This window comes from Babylonia areolata, chromosome 10, assembly GCF_041734735.1.
Source record: "Babylonia areolata isolate BAREFJ2019XMU chromosome 10, ASM4173473v1, whole genome shotgun sequence".
NCBI classification, from domain to species: Eukaryota; Metazoa; Mollusca; class Gastropoda; order Neogastropoda; family Buccinidae; genus Babylonia; species Babylonia areolata.
In genome coordinates, this window is record NC_134885.1 from 16,423,049 (window position 1) to 16,441,034 (window position 17,986).

General features: G+C 42.6%; 1 protein-coding gene across 2 annotated transcripts in view; it reads right to left on the reverse strand.

Moving 5' to 3' along the window:
• Window positions 1–1,185: 1,185 nt before the first annotated feature.
• LOC143286829 (trans-1,2-dihydrobenzene-1,2-diol dehydrogenase-like) overlaps window positions 1,186–17,986 on the reverse strand; it is a 166,928-nt gene continuing 150,127 nt past the window's right edge. For both annotated transcript variants that reach the window (XM_076594651.1, XM_076594650.1), the window contains exons 6-7: window positions 10,724–10,877; window positions 1,186–3,969 (exon numbers count right to left, since the gene is read on the reverse strand). In XM_076594651.1, coding sequence (XP_076450766.1) covers window positions 3,863–3,969; window positions 10,724–10,877 — 261 coding nt within the window. In that variant the 3' untranslated portion in view covers window positions 1,186–3,862. The remainder of the gene's footprint in view (window positions 3,970–10,723; window positions 10,878–17,986) is intronic.

Sequence of the window (17,986 nt, forward strand, 5' to 3'; positions counted from 1 at the left end):
CTTGTCTCCTCCTTTTTGCAAGTTTAGGGGTGGGGGGTGGGGGTGTTTGGGGGGGGGGGGGGCGGGTTGATTGGATATAAGTCATGGTTTTTTTTTTATCTTTAATTCATCCCTCCCTTACCCACCCACCATGGGGTCCAACTTAGGGGCCAGGGTCAAGGGAACACCAGCTTGACCCCTTTCAGGTTTCGGGAGGGACATACGACCAACAGTCTAGCTCTAACGCGTTCCCCCCCGATCATGCCCAGCTCATCGTTAGCCTCTAAACTGCCAGTCTTGACCCAACCCCACATAGGGGTAGCCGATTGACACACACGGGCCAATGTATGCCGCCTGTCTTTGGAGAGGTCCGAGCCAAAGGGACGTGTTGAGAGCAGCGTGCTCTCTCAATCCCCAGGATCTCATTCCCCTCTGTCACAGGTCACGCCTCATGGCAAACATTGCGGGCCTGAAGAAAGCCACAGAGAAAAAAGAATGTGGAAAAGAAGGGGAGCTGGAGGCAGAAAAGAGGCTGTAAAAAAAGAAGAGAGAATAGCGAAAGGGACAGTGGGTCACTTTTAGTTTGGGCCTCACGACCTGTTCGGCATGGGAAGCCCTATCAGGGGCATCTGTACAAAACAAAACAAAACAAAAAAACGCCACTTATTCAGCCTGATCAGCTACAATGGCTATGTACGCTGTCAATTAAGACCTGGGACAAGAGCAGTAAACCCTCAGAACCACTGATGCCCCTGCCGACATAGCTTGCTCGATCACTGGCCTTTAAGCCTCCTGACCATGACAAGATAGAGACCCCCCGGGTGGAGCATTGCAGATGATGTGGTGGTGTGCAGTAATACCATCTCATGTAAACAATTTCAACCAGCATATGGGCATGGTTCACTCACAAGCAGACTGACAATGAATGTAACACTGAACATTCATAAAACACTGAATATTCATGGAAATAGTTATGAATGTGTATAATTCTTTGCAATGAACATAAATCAAATGTGGCAGTGGCAGTTACATTTGTCAGTTTGAATAGCTTGTTCAGTTGGTGACATGTGAAAACTCTTAAAGGATTTGTATTCACTGTATTGTATTTGTCACACTGCCGCATTCACTCAAGCTCACACGACAGGTAGACAACCTTCGTATTCTGACTTCACTCTTACCCAGGGATAAACAACATGACAATGTAAAGACACTCCTTTCTGATTATTAATAAATCAAAGAAAATAAACAAATACACATGTCCACAGTTTCCCTTCAGGGATGAATCGTATGAAAAAGTCCAATCCTGGGAGAGACAATCAATAGTTTTTCTCCCTTACACCTTCCTGTTAGTTTTTAAATCATATTATAATTTCATTTATTTCTTTTCACGACTGTGTTGTCACTTGGCGTTTCCAAACATCTTTCGGTGGGCGATACATCAAACACCTTCGTCTGAAAAATCAGCTTCTTTAAGACTCAACAGTCCAAACATCAAGACTGAGACATTCTCTCTCAGAATGTCAAGTGTCTCATGATATTTTCAGACCACAAGGTCTATGAATTCTGAACAGGTCACTCCTGTGACCAATTCAGCCGTGCGTCCAGAGTGGAGTGACAATAATTTTGGTGCACTTCACAACTCATCAACTTGTGAGCATGTATTTAACTCAGCACCTAAAAGCATTTACACCACTAACCTTTCTCCACAAATTGATTTTAATCAATACAGTAACACAGCCACACAATACAGGAAATCTCCCCTTTACAATAAGCATCATTATGACAACCAACTTGGTGCCATGACAGTATTGTATTCAATTACTCTTTTTGTCACAACAGATTTCTCCGAGTCAAATTTGGGCTACACTGAGAGTGCCACCCTTTTTTCTTTCTTTTTTTTCTGCCTGTAATTTCATTTGTTTTCCTATCCAAATGGATTTTCCTACAGAATTTTGACATGGGCAATCCTTTTGTTGTCATGGGTTCTTTTACCTGCACTAAGTGCATGCTGCACATGGGACCTCAGTTTATCATCTAATCCGAATGACTAGAGTCCAGACCACCACTCAAGGTCGTCCAATTGAGGGGGAGAAAATACTAGCGAATATGAGATTCAAACCAGTGTGCTTAAGATTCTCTTGCTTTCTATGTGGACGCATTACCTCTAGGCCAACACTCCATTGTGGTGTTCAGAGTATCAAGGCTAGTTGAGGTATAATGGGTAATTGCATTTTAATATTTATCATTTTGAACTCAAGTGCATGTGCTGCATGTTACATAGTGATTCTCTATCAATCATTTTACTTCCGAGCACAGATATCTGTGCTGATGGGATAACTGCATTATCAACAGTCCAGCCAATCACTCATTTGCGCTTCTTTTCTTGCAAATGGCAACTGCCTTGAAGTGTTTGAAGCAATATCTCAGCAAGTTTTGGCTAAATTTCGATGAGATGTTTTTGTTTTTTGTTTTGCGTTTTGTAAAGCAAAAAGTTGTTAAAGTGGTAAGCATGTCAACATGGCTGCCAGGACATAAGTACAGCAGAGGTGGCTAGAATTTTGTTTGGTTTTCCAGAACTCGTCGACAATAGCAACTACAAAGATGTGATTAAAAATGAAAGTCATGTTGTTGTTGATCAAATGAAGTGATTCTTGTTATCCTGATTATGTTAACATGCTACAAATTATATCGACAGGTAGGGGGCAGGGTTGTGTTGGAAGTGGGTGTAGAAAAACCTCACATTTCTCCTTGAAACCCTCAAGAGAAGCTTCAAGCCAGAACATTGTTTACACTAAGCTTTTGTCTTGTAATATTGTGTGACAGTGTTTGTAGATGTGTGGGTAGAAGGGCATGTGTACAGTTTATGTTGAGAACAATAAGACAGTACAGGAAAACAATATACTTGCACTTGGTTGCTGTGTCTAATATATATGCAGGTGTTTTAGCACCATTTCCACGCATAAAATAAACATTTTAATTTCCTTCTTTTTTCAAAATATATTGCGCATTTTTATATATAAATCTGAATTATTTTCACCTGATTGGGAGATATCTCATCCTGTCAACACTGAAAATATAATAATTATATTGTCCATTAACTGACCTTCAAGAAAACATATACTTTTACATATTTTCAGCATTGTTTTACTCTATTTCATTTTCAATTTATTTTAATTTTTGGCAAAATTTACCAGTCAAAGGAATAAGAGAATAGGTCATGATTTTACCCTGATTATTGAATGGACAGCTGGATATCACATGCAAACAGGCAACACACATTGACATGTAATACAATGTGAAACAACTGATTAGTACTTCTGCCAAACATGACTGCTCAATCATAAATAGTGACTGAATAGGACTGTGTATTTGGGGAACCTTGATATCCTTGGAAAAAGACGAGTAAAGACAAATACTTGGAAAAGATTTTTGAGCGAGATATGTAAATGTCATATACTTCTCTTATCTCTCCCCAATTTCATATGGCTAAATATATCAAGCATGCATGCATGTTAAGACCAGCTTAAAAAGGCAAAAAACCATAATGTTAAAGATACCTAACTTGCATACACATGCTGCTAATTTACACAAAACAGCACAAAGCTGTCCACAGATTTTGTTGAAGCCAGAAGATACAATAATATTTATGCACAGGGTCTGTTGAAGTAATAAGATAAACATCATTAAAGAAAAAAACCCAAAACAAATCAAAACATATGAACATTTTGACATGAAAGTGACTGGAACAAATTTGCTTTGTACTCACATAAGACAACAAAGATAAAGAATACAAAAGACTTTCTATTAAATAGAGGAGAAAAATGAGGATATCATTAAAGGGCTTGATTATAATAAAAACAAAAACACATTTGAACACCAAGCTTTAGGACTGAAATGTGTAGTTAATGCCAAGCTGTCTCTGAGCTTCTTCCAGAATGGTCATGATACTGATGGAGTCTGCATGGGGCATTCTTGGGCATTCCAGCAATCCTGCACATACACACACACACACACACACACACACACACACATATACACACACACACGCACACGCACACACACTATTTAAAACAATGTTGTTGTTTTCTTCTTTGTGCAATAAATAGACGTGATTGTACTGGACGTAATAACGCTGTTTAAACCATGTTTTTCGTGTGTTCTATTATGCTTCAAGCACATCGGAAACACATGGTAGATCACCAGATCTGAACGAACCAGTCTACAACAGACTGAAAGAAATGCTGGATTCAATTTTTCATACATGTTCATTTAGCTAATTCAGTGTCCACTTTAGAATATTTAGAACATTTGTATGCAGGAAACACGTCGATGGTGTAGTTAGTGTGTGTGTGTGTGTTTTATTTCTTTCCTTTAAATTGTGAAAAAGAAAAACAAGATCATGTCATCTTCTGACAAACATAACCTAACTTCCAGCAACTCAGTGGGAAGAGGTTTTTTTTAGAATTTTCTGAATGAATCTCAACGAAATAAACTGTTAATAATCCGGATATATGGCTTAATTCAGGAGACTTACAACCTATTATCAGTATGTTTGGGTGATTTTTTCGTACTATGTTTAAGCCAAATTTGGTATTGGCAGACAAAGTATTTCCAGAGAAAATGGCAATGTTATAATTTACAACACACACACACACACACACACACAACCAAACACCTGGTTATAGCACCGACTCACTTTATTTATGCAAGTGAGTAAAAAAAAAAAATGGACAGAAAAGTAGAATGTTTCATATTTCACCTTTTGCATGACACAGGGAAATACCTGACATGTGGTAAATTCAACACAAAATGCGGACTGACTGAAAAATTTGTCACATATGCCAGGTGTATTCTTTAGATTAACAGAAATGTTTATATGTTCGAAGTTAATTTCTACTTGAAGAACGCTAACAATTTGAGGAAATCTTTGAGCCAATAAATAAAAAAAGGGATCAAATGTGTCTAATGATGTCCTAGCTGATAACGCTGTGCTAATTATCAACTGGAAACAAATTGAAAGATTATGTTTCAAAAGATTCATAAATTTTACTATGTTGAAGCAGAATGGTTCCAAGTTAACAATTTTATCTACAAGATCACAGGAATCAATAGGCTTTATTAATATTAGAAATCAGATGAAATGAAATGAAATTATGGTGCTTAGAGCCTCGCCGACCACTAAGGCCATCTCAAGGCTATAGCCACGTTAATACCTAATACAAGGGTAAAAAACAAACAATAAAAACGAGTCACCACTTTAAGCTTTCCACTCAAAGTTTAAAAAACCTTCCATAGTTTAAAACCTTCAAATCTGAATAAAAATGTTCACTTCTTTCAAGAAGTCCATCAGCATCCACGGAGGGACATCACGAAACAAGGTCTTCAAAGAAACCGCCGTGTAATGTCTGTGTCTAACGTCATGCAGATCCCAACAGTCAAGGAGCACATGTTTCACGGTGAGAGGCTCATCACAGGGAATACATCGAGGGGCCTCTTTCCCCTTCAACAAGTAAGAATGAATAAAAAAAAAAGTGTTCCCCGCATGCAGTCTGCACTGCACAGACTCCTCCAACACACCCAAGAAGAAAGTATGGAGGTTTTCAAAAAAAAAATTAAGGGTAAAAACGTCTGCCCAACTTTTCACCATCACAAACTCTCAGACGCTCTGATCACAGAGAAGAAAGCAGTTGCTAATTTGCTAGCCTCCACCATCAAACTGAACTCTAGATCTGCCAACAAATCTGCTGTTTCTCAAAACCAAAAACCTGAAAGAAAAATCACCCTGCAACTTCTCTTCTGGCAACACAGAGAGCTACAACCTTCCTTTCACTATGAATGAATTAAAATCTGCCCTTCAGACCTGCACGGATTCCTCTCCAGGAATGGACAAGGTTCATTATAAACTTTTTAAACATCTTCCCGAAACCTGTCTGGACACCCTGCTCAAAGTTTACAACCACATCTGGATCACAGGCTTTTTTCCACCCTCCTGGCGGAAAGCCCTCATAATCCCGGTGCCAAAACTGGGAAAAGACCCCTAGAACCCCTCCAACTACCGCCCAATAGCACTGACCAGCTGCATCTACAAACTGATGGAGAAGATAGTCAATAGTAGACTGATGTGGAAACTAGAGACCGAAGGCCTTCTGGTGAAAGAACAGTGCGGTTTCCGCAAGCACCGATCTACCGTTGACTATCTGGTTCGTCTGTAAACCACTGTAAGGAATGCCTTTGTCAACAAACAGCATGTAGTGGCCATATTTTTTTTTACCTAGAGAAAGCTTACGATACCACCTGGAAATCTGGAATCCTCTCAGACCTGCACAAGCTCGGCTTCCGAGGACACCTGCCCCAGTTTATCCACAACTTCTTGCAAGACAGACAATTCCAGGTGAGGGTTGGCACCACCCTGTCCGACATTCACGAGCAGGAGCTGGATGTTCCGCAAGGGAGCATTCTGTCGCCAGCTCTCTTCAGCATCAAAATAAACAACATCTTGCTGTTTGTGGATGATTTCGCCCTGTATGCAACTGGCAGCACGTATACCAGCATCCAGCAACGGCTTCAGCTCTGTGTGGACAAAATTCAGTGTTGGGCAGAGGAGAATGGTTTCACCTTTTCATCCTCTAAAACTGAGTGTATTCATTTTCATAACTTTCGCCAATTCTATCTGGACCCTGAAATCCGTCTGGGAAAATCCACCATCCCAGCGGTCAAGGAAGCCAAATTTTTAGGGGTTGTTTTTGATCAGAAGCTGAACTTCCTCAGCCATATCAAACAGCTGAAAATATCTTGTCAAAAAACCCTGAACATCATCCGAGTTGTGGCACACTCGGACTGGGGTGCTGATAAGAGAACTCTCTTGCACCTCTACAGAGCCCTGGTCCAGTCCAAATTGGATTACGAATGTGTAGTATACGGCTCGGCCAGACCATCTTACCTGAAACTACTGGACCCTATACACCACCAAGGGCTCTGTCTCAGCTTAGGTGCATTCCGCACCACCCCTTGTGCACAGCCTGTATGCAGAGGCAGGGGAACTGCCTCTCTCCAACCGCAGATTGAAGCTGACCCTAAACTATTACTTGAAACTGTTTTCTGAACCCAAAAACCCTGCTTACGACGTTGTATTCAACAACCCCTTCAACAAGAAATTTAAAGACAACCCAAACTGCATCCCTCCTCTTGAACTCCGCATTCAGCCGCACACAGAAAATGCCGATCTGGATGTCGGTGGCATCTCAGATTTCTCCAAGTTTCCCGACAGCCCACCGTGGACATTTAAAACACCTGAGGTCCGATTCGATCTGGCCTCGTACTGTAAAGACTCCACCAGTTCAATGGCCTACAGAACTTACTTTTCAGAACTCTGCACAAATTTCCCACTTTCCAAAAAATCTTCACTGACGGTTCCAAGTCAGAGGACGGAGTCGCTGCATCTGCGTTCTGTCCCGCCTTTCCTGACCAGCCCTCAACGGAACACATCCTATCTGACAGCTCAGTGTACACTGCAGAACTGACTGCACTAGTTCTGGTGGTAAAAATGGTTCTCTCTTTGAAACAAAAGAGATTCATGATCTTTTCCGACTCCTTGTCAGCCCTGGAGGCGATCACCTGCAAGAATCTGACTCATCCCAAACTGCTGGAATTCTACGAAGCTTTCACTCTCGTAACGAAGAAAGGATACGAGGTTGTGTTGGCCTGGGTTCCTGGACATGTTGGCACTCGTGGTAATGAAAGGGCAGACCAGCTGGCCAAGAATGCTGTAAAGAAAGAATTATCGAGATCCTTCGTACCATACACAGACATGAAGCAGAAGGTGAACACTTATATTAAGGATCTTTGGCAAGAGAAGTGGAACACCCAGACGGACAACAAGCTGTTCCAAATCTGTCCAGACCTAAAAGAGACCCTCCCATCGGGGGTGATGAACAGAAAGGAGGAGTCTGTGCTGTGCAGACTGCATGCAGGGCACACTTTTTAAAAAAAACCTCATTCTTACTTGTTGAAGTGGGAAGAGGCCCCTTGATGTATTCCCTGTGATAAGCCTCTCACCATGAAACACGTGCTCCTTGACTGTTTGGATCTGCATGACGTTAGACACAGACATTACACGGCGGTTTCTTTGAAGACCTTGTTTCGTGATGTCCCTCCATGGGCGCTGATGGACTTCTTGAAAGAAGTGAACATTTTTAATCAGATTTGAAGGTTTTAAACTAGAGAAGGTTTTTTAAACTTTGAGTGGAAAACTTAAAGTGGTGACTAGTTTTTATTGTTTGTTTTCTTTTTACCCTTGTAGTAGGTATTAACGTGGTGATAGCCTTGAGATGGCCTTAGTGGTCGGTGGTCTCTAAGCACCATAATTTCATTTCATTTCATCTCATCCAAAAGACCAGACGCTCAGTTTGATTTTCCAATCAAACTTTGGAGGAAGAGCAAGAACAGGATTCAAACCCACACCGTCACGGACTCTGTATTGGCAGCTGAGCGTTTCAGTTGTACTGCTTTGCTTTCGTTTTTTCTCCTTTATATCAACTGGATCATAACATAAACATTTACTATCCAGAGCAGTCAGCATCTGTCTATATTTCAGTATTGCAAAATAAAGTTTAGTTATGACTCTGTTTTATTTTCCGTGTTCATCAAGACACAGCAAACATTATATGGCAGTGAACTGGTCAACGAAAGTTGCCCATGGCCACGAAACAGTTACACAGCCCTCATAGATGAGCATTTCATTATTCTACGATCATAATACTGATCTATCAAAGGTTCAAACTTTCCCAGTCTTCATCATGACTTTTTTTTCACCAAATAATGGCACATGTTGACCACTGTTTGTATACTTGAAAAACATTAATAAGTGTAAAACAACCTTACTGAAGCTGGCCTCCATTTCAGATTTGTTGATTTTTGGTCATTCAGGGACATTACTACTTTCATTCGTCACTTCCTGTTAGTTGATGTGACTAAAACTATCATTTGTGTATTTAAATTCTCAAAATTGGATGATTTTAATTCTCTGCTTCCTGGTTCTCCATGTAATATTATTCATAAACTGAAGAAAGTCCAAAACTCAGCTGCCCATATTGTACTGAAACATTCAAAGAGTGACCATATTTGGCCTCTTCTGAAACTACTCCACTGGTTGCCTATACAGTCCAGAATTGAATATAAACTTTTCACACATTACTTTCAAGCTTTCTCGGTTTCTTCACTGAACTATCTTTCTGATCTCATTGCTTACAATCCCACAAGACAATTACGTTCATCATCAGTCAGTCGCATTTTCCAAATTCTCTGTTATGACAAAGTCCTTCGGTCAAAGATCCTTAGCATTCACCGCCCCTGTCCAGTAGTGGAACTCCTCACCATATAAATCCCAGTCCATTTCCAGCTTCAAAACCAACCTCAAAACTAATCTGTTTAAAATGCCTTTGATTGATCTGTTGCCTGCAATAGTGTGTGTGTGTGCTTGTTTCTGTTTTCAGTGTGTGTTGTTGAGGTGTTGTGTGGCTGAGAGGGAGGGAAAGTGGGACTGATTTTTGGGCGTTGTTGGGTTTTGCACTGTTTGGGCATAGTGAAGTATGTGATTGGTTTCTGGATGTTAGAACTGGTTTGGAGGTGTATGCAATGGACATTTTGCGTTTAGTATGCACTTTTGATGCAATGTCTTGTCATAATTCATGTTTGCTTGCTTACTAGCATCAACCAGCATGTTTTGATGGATGGTATATCACTCTTTTTATATGTATTGAAACTATTGTAATTGCAAAGCCCTTAGAGCAAAATCATTTGATTGGGCACAATACAAATGAACTCATTATCAATATGCAGTCAAATCTTTTTCTGAATAAAATTTAGCGGCCTCCAATGCCTACATTTCAATATTATTGTGAATTACTGACTGAAAGCACAATTCTGACAGCGACAAGATTTTTCTGGCTGCCTTCAACTGGCAATAATTATATGTCTATTCTAGTTAATTTCAGCAGTCTTTAAAACATTCATATGCAGAAAACACACTGATGGTGTAGTTATTGTCATTTTGTTTGTTCTGTCCAGAATTTTTCTTTTTTTCACTGCAGACATGGAAGAAAATGCCATGCCATCTAAAACCCAGAACAAACGTTCTGGCAAATAAAATCTTGCGGATCTGGAATCTGGACAAAATAAACTGTTCATGATCCAGAACATACAGTTCAATTCGGAAGACTTACAACCTATCAATGGTGTGACTGAAGAGATTTTTTCAACCATATTTAATCCAAATTAGGTACTGACACAGAAAATGAATTTGTTAAACTTTAAGTTTGACCCCACCCCTCATCCCCCACCCCCCAACATGAACAGACACATAGACAACTGAACCATCATGTTATCACACAGACTGACATTGTGTGAAAACACACGTGAACAAAAAATGTAACAGGAACAAGACTGTGGAAACATTTTTGGCTTGTTATATTTTTATACCATTCTCAGAAGTGCAAAGTCATTACAATTTCTTAGAATGTGTAGAAAGAACTGGATTTTCTCTATTTTTAAGCTAAATTTGGTGTTGACAGATAAAGTATTTCCAGAAAAAATAAGTTTGTTACAGTTTACCACACACACACACATACACACACACACACACACCTATATACACACAGACACATGGATAACCAAAATGCATGGTTATTACATATTCATGTTGTGTGTAAACACATATATGAGTCAAATAACTGTACAAAGTACTCACCTTTTTTTAGACAGTCTCTGACGCAGCAAGCCTCATAAATAAACCCCTGGGAGTTGACAAAATTAAAAGTATATGGACTGTCTGGTAAGGGAAACTCCTGCATCTCCTCAGATGGAAGGGTGATTTTTGTGGGGCAATGGAAAGGCTCTTCCAGCTGTGTAAGAACAGAGGTTAGTGGTGGAGATTATAGATAGTTGAACACAACGAAGAGGCTGCAGAAAACAACACACACAAAAAAGACATGAAAGAAAAGACCAACAGAACAGAAAAAAGGAAATTCAAATATAACTTGTTATTTTTGCTATCATGCACACCGCTCGGCTTTGCTACAGAAAAGAATAATATTTGTTTAAAAATCTATGAAAACAAAAACGTCAAGAATATCCATAAAAGAAGAAAATAAAAACTACTGGTAATATCCTGAAAAATCTGTTCAAGTAATTCTTACTCATTTGGTGCAAGTCCTTTCATATCCATCAAAGAATCTTAAGCAAACTCAAACCAAAACAAAAGGCAAAGCCTTCATCGCTCACATGTGATTTCTGCTGCACAGCAACAGCAAAAGCCAAAATGCTGATAGTGGAGTGGTGTGGAAAGAGATGGGGATGCATGGTTAACAATAGATAATGACCCAAATCATACTTTTTGCTTACCATCAGAAATGAGTGTTTTGTTTAATTTTTTCTACACAACAGGGAGACAGGAGAAAATATGAAAATGATAGATGCTGGCAGTGAGTGCTGTATGTTGATGCACATAAACACACGCCCACACACACACACACACAAACTTTTACATCATGCATACATGCACAAAAACATCTCTCTCTCTCTCTCTCTCTCTCTCTCTCTCTCTTTGCATATATGAGTTGAGAGGTGATCTCAGTGGAGTGCAGACGTGTTTCGGAGAGCTGTGCACAGTATGAGTGAAATTTATTTTCAAACACTGATAGTCAGCTGAGTGTCAACTGTGCCTAAATCTGCAGAACAACACCACACAGGAATAGTGTCTTTCATCATGTTATCCTCCACATTTTTGCAAGAAAATGGACCAAAGTTTCTACCAATGTACAAGGAGCAAGGAAAAAAACCTGGTACTAGCTTGAAAATAGTTACTGTCCTGGATCACCTGTGTGTCATTGTCTGTCATCTACTTCCTGTTCATTCTATTAGTACAACAACGCATGAATGTAAAACTGAACCCGGGTCCCTGTGCATGTAAAGAGCCCTCCAGCTGCAACAACTTCCTGAAAAACGTAAGTGATACAGTAGATCAGTGTTTGCAAAACTTCGTTCAATTTCTCCAAGATCAACAATTATAACCTTACAGCCAGTTAGATGAAAACTTCAGAAGACTGAATCAATCCATGCAGCATCTGGAAGACAAAGTGTGTGGATTGAATCAGTGTGTAAAAGACAAGAGAACTTATACTGACACTTTACTACACAACAGAGACCACGTGCACTACCAAATGACCCCAATGGAACAGGACACTGAGAGGATGGATTCTCTTTCCAGACAGGCAAACCTCAAATTTTTAGGGATTTATGAACCTGGCCCAAGAAATCACAAGACTGACATCGATGAAGTTGTGGACATACTGAACTATTTCTCTGATCAATATGCATGGAGTCAAAATGATATCCTTTCAGCACACTGAGTCAGATGTCACAGAGGACAAAACAGACCCCTTATAGTGAAATTCCAGAGTACAGAGGGAGGCAAGAATGTCTATCCTACATGATAGAGACCTGAGACAGCATATGCGACAAAGTAGGATAGAGACCTGAGACAGCATATGCGACAAAGTAGGATAGAGACCTGAGACAGCATATGCGACGAAGTAGGATAGAGACCTGAGACAGCATATGCGACAAAGTGGCATTTGAGTGACCTTGGATCTAACTCCATGACAGCAAGAGCAAATCCAGTACCGCAGACAAGGGCAGGTGGCCTACTTCAGACAGAGTTGACTCCACTCCAAAGAACAAGTGTATGACAACAGCTACAACAACAGTAATATTCAGCAGTATGAAAGTCAACAGTTGCAGAGAAGTTTGTCATCAGCCCTCTCATTCCCATTCTTTCCCCCATCTTGTGTACAACGAACACAAGAATTCCAGTCCACTCCCTTATGACACTTATGATGAGCTCAACCACTACCATTCTTCCCCCAGCTTTGTACAAGGAACAGTTAACAGTTTCCATTGATTCCCTTACGATAATTACGATGAACACAGCCACTCCCTAGCACCGACACAATCCAGTCGTTGAGTCCCAGAGCACGCCACTGATGTGTGTGCCAGGACAAGTTTCCTACTTGGAGGGGCTGGACGACTGGCGGTGCTGAATCTGGCCTTGGGCATGGCCAGATGGCTTGGACGGACATGTGGTTTATTCCTCTGCCATTGATTCTGCGCACACTGTTTCAACTTAGGTGGCGTGGCATATGGAGGGGCCCTGGTGGCCAGTCTCTTCAATGGCAGCGAACCCTGGTGCCCCTGGAAGGTGTGGGCTAAATATGAAGCCACCTCCCTGTTCATCTCCGCCCTATGGCTGACAAAATGGGGCGCACACTGGCAGAAGACGGAGTGCTGCTGCACCAGGACGGACCGCAAGGCTGCCCTCTCCTCTACTGGAATGTTAGAGAGGCGGAGAACGGCATCACACTGAGCCAGCACAGTACTGAAGTGAAGGCTAGTAGCTGTGTCTGTGGCCGCTGTGAGACCAGAGGCTATCCTATTGCCAAAAGCGTTTAACTTCTGGTCGGTGAAGAGGCCCGGCGGGACAGAGGAAGGAGACCCTGTGTCCTGATTAACCCTCTTACCCCCAGGACACTCAGCACTAATCACCCCTGAAATCCCATGCCAAGGCGAATAACTCTTGCAATTTTCAATAGTGGGTAATTATAAACACTGATTAAAAATATAATTACCTTTTGTTGGACATGTTTATTTTCCCTGCATTCTACACATAATAAAGTTGCAAAAGAATTTTTGTTTCCAGGCTCATGTTGCTTTGTATTTACACACACAAAAAAATGTGTCAAATTTGATGGTCAACTTCGAAAAAAAAAAAATTAATTACAGTATGATTTTCTTTGAAATAAGTTTATCTGGTCTACAGTGACTTCTAACACATCTTCTTTTTATTCTTTTTCTTACTCAACTTGAATTCCAACAATGAACATGCTGATTTTATGTTCTTTTCATTTTGAGGGATGGTGTGTTTTCCTATGATGGTCGGGAGAAAAACAACAGCAAACAAACAAAAACAAACCTAACTCACATGTAATTTCTCCAAAATGAAAAGAAAAATATAATCCATTTAACTAGCAACATCACGAAGATCGTGCAGAATGCCAATAAGTATCAATGCAATCAACGATTGACAGTATCGATTCCGACAGTCTGGCGATTGATTTATGATCTCAGAGGTCCAGCGATTGATTCACGATTTCAGAGGTCCGGCAATCGATTCACGATTTCAGAAGTCTGGTGATCGATTCACACTCAAGTACCAGCTACACTCTCAATATCGGTAAAACTCAGTCAGTGGATGTCTAGGTCACTCAGTATGATCGACTTTTACAAAATTCTCATGCAGAAATCATCTTCAGAATAGTCATTCGGATTACGCTACTACGATCGACAGTCATCAAACTAATCTTGCAACTTTGAAACTTCAAAACTTTGGCAAAACTTTACCAAATCAGTAGTATATTCTATTGAACTAGCACAATCAGGAAGATCGTGCAGAACACCAATAAATATCATTGACATCAAGACTAATTCATTGACAGTATTGATTTCGGAGGTCCAGCGTTTGATTCATGATTTCAGAGGTCCGGCGATCGATCAACATTCAAGTAACCAACTTCACTCTCACTGTCGGCAAAACTTGGTCAGTCGATATCTTGGTCACTCAGTTCAATCAATTTTTACAAGATTCTCGAGCAAAAATCATTAAAATGGTTCACAGTCATCTTCAGAATTGGCGTTCAGATTATGCTAAAGCTCTCGGCAATCATCAAACTCGTCTTGCAACTTTAAAAATTCACAACTTTGTCAAAATTCAAGCAAATTGGACTCTGAAAAGTGCAAAATGCATGGCAGAAGTGCAGAAAATGAGGCTGTGAATCTCATGAGTGTCTCGTTTATGTAAACAACAATGGCTGTGTCCATAGTAAGCAAGTGTTTAGACGGTGGTACCAGGCAGGTTCAGGTGTTACACTGTAAGCTGATATTGGGCGGGTTAGGTGTATAATGGTTAACCGGATGCTGTTCCCACAGCTCACTGGCCCTGTGGAGGAATGCGTCGAAAAAGGTATAAACTGTGGAAACCTTGAGGAGGCAGCGGCAGGCCAATCTGTCCCACTCTGCTAACGTTTTAAAGGACAGATTAGCTGAAGTGGGGAAGGTACTGCACAGTGAGACCAACATCCTGTCCTGAGCGGAGGGCTCCGCTTCCATGTAGGCAGGGTGGTCCTCTGTGTACAAGGACCACACCCCACCTTTAGAGGAGTCTTTAAGGAACTTGCCCGAGGAAAAAGCGCCCGGGGCAGAGAGGGACTCCCTGCCTGGAAGAGGGATGGAAGCAGCACCCCTGACAGTGTGGGCTGGCTTATTAATCCATTCCTGCACCATTTCTGGCACTGAGTTGTCTGCTGGTTCTGGAGTTAGAGTCACATTGCCTATGGAGGGCCAAGGGTGACAATGTAGCCTGAGGGACCGATTCAGCATGTGTGATCTGATTGGGGAGGGTCAGTTCAAGCTTGGCTAAGTCCGAGTTTGGTTCAGGCTGGTCCCTAGGGAGGCACAGGCTCAATCTGACTGTGGGATGGGGGCGAAGAGTGCTCATCCGCTTGTTTGTCCTCCGAAGACAGAGGCTCCCACTCTTGCTCCCAGTCCATCCCCTGCTGGGTGCCATCCCAAGTGGATGTACCTGCTGGGGCGTCCTGTGAGCTGTGGTCACCCCAGCAGGACGAGCTGGGACGATCCTGAGCGGGGACCATGGCCACAGCTGTTACCTCCTTCACGCCTGAAGAGGGCGGGGAGTGTGTGGACTGTAGGTCCAACCACGCTTGGGATGGTGGGTGCCACACCTTCTCAGTGAGGGCATCCCTGGATGCAAGAGGGACCCATGAGTGCTGTCAGGGGACAAACACCCACTCATCTCCCTGTAGGACCAAGGACTGGGTGGGTGGAAACTACAGGCTCCCCCAGGCCGAGCAGGACGACTCAGCAGCCGTCAGTCCTGACAAGGAGACCGTTGTGACCGTGGAGGTCTCCTGTGGGGTGACAGAGGCCCGATTTGTGGACTGAGTGGCAATATTGGTCGAGGAGCTCGACCAGACCGACAAAAAGTCGATCCCACTTGTCGAGGCCATGTGTGTCACCCTGTGAGATGTGCTGGGTTGAATCGGGGGGGGGGAGAGGACAAGGGGTTGGCTCCGGGTCCTCCTGGCAACCCAGCGTGCACCATAGGTGAGCCCCAGTATGGACAAATGGAGGAAACCACCTGTGGGTGCCAGCCATCCTGTGACCCCAGCCTCAAGGGTCACTGGCGCCTTGACCTCCATGACGGGAAAAACCTAGCCAAGACGGAGGGAGGTCAGGTCCGACTTGGGTGTCAGTCCTGCCCGGAACCGCCTGACACATGTGGGCCTCCCCCAGCAGGGGAGTCCGGCCAGATAGCGGGGAGACCTGCAAAGCAGGTGGCCACGCGCTATGAATTCCCTCCCGTGGGAAGACTGGGGTGGCTTGGCCTGGGGTGGGCGAAGTAGAGGTCCCTCCCCAGAATCAAAACTTTCTCCCTCACAGATGGAGGTGGGGGAGGGGGGTCGGCAGTGAAAGGAGAAGGGGGAACAGCAATGAAGCTCCTGAGGGCCGTCTCAGAGTGGGGACCAGGGTAACGGCCGGGCATGGCCCCCACTTGAGAGTTCATGTTTGGCAATGACTCCCTTCAGCTAAGCTTATTCCTGCCTCCCGCTGGGACACCTCTGAAGGCGACACTCGTACCCCTTTCCCCCTGGTCCCTTTCATGACTGTTGTGATGGAATGAGTGTCGCCTCCGTGATCTACATCTAAAGACACATCGCCGCAGTCCCTATCAGGGGAAATCATGAGCTCCGGGCCGAGTCTCTTGCTGAGTCTTGATCCCAGCATCATGATTCCTGCCGTTGTGGGATGACGTACGAGGCATGGTAACTGCACTTAGACACCCAGCGAAAAATCCAATCCCCACAGAGAAAGGAAACACAAGATCGACTGAAAGGTAGAGAAAAAAGTACGATTCAAAGGGGCAGAGTCGAATCGAGTACACAAAAGATAAGAATACAATAAAATCAAGCCGCATGCAGCAAAATAAGGCCAAATGAACACGCTTAAGCGTAAGATGAGACAGAGCGTAAACCTGACAAGATGACATCGAGAGCCTTGGACAAAGGCATGATTCAGCGCTTGTGGCTTTTAGAGGCGTTTGATTGGCTAAAAGCGGACCAGGCAAGACGGGTCATCTTTTCACTGTTAGCCGCGCAAAATTTGGCCAAGCAGAGCAAACCGATAGGCCTGGTTTGTATCAGTTTGACATGGTACAGTACATGACACCAAATACTACATTATGTCTGTTTTCCACTGTCCTGTCTTTTATTGTGCTCTGTTTATACTTCCTCAGGAGGTCACCTGAGACAGTCATACTGAAGCAAGTGTCAGTCAATGACTTGATGCATTCTTGAGATTTTTCCTTTATGTCCAGGTTGGGAATCTCCTCGGCTCCAAAAGTGTGTGTGTGTCCGTGTGTGTGTGTGTGTGTGTGTGTGTGTATGTGTGCGCGCGTGTGTGCGCGCGCGCATTTATCACATTCACTGTACATGTATGTGTATCTGTATGTGTATGTCATGTATTGTGTGTGTGTGTGTGTGTGTGTGTGTGTGTGTGTGTGATTCACTGCATGCTTGCATGTGATTCAAAGTATGTCTATGTGTGTGTGTGCGCGCACGACAATAAGTATGTCGTCTTTTACTTCCTTGGCCGTAAAGAAGTTTGTGGGTTTGCTGCTGCTGTACAAAGCAGAACTTTTGTTAATATTCCTAGTACTTTTCATGTGTCTATTGAGATCGTAAACCCCCAAGTGGCTGTGGCTGATAGAAATGTCGAACTCGCACACAGTACAAGAAGCATGCGAGTTCCCCAAGTTTATACGAAGCTCAAGTTATATTTCCAAAGCCATGAACTACTGAACAAGTACTGGAATAAATCTTTC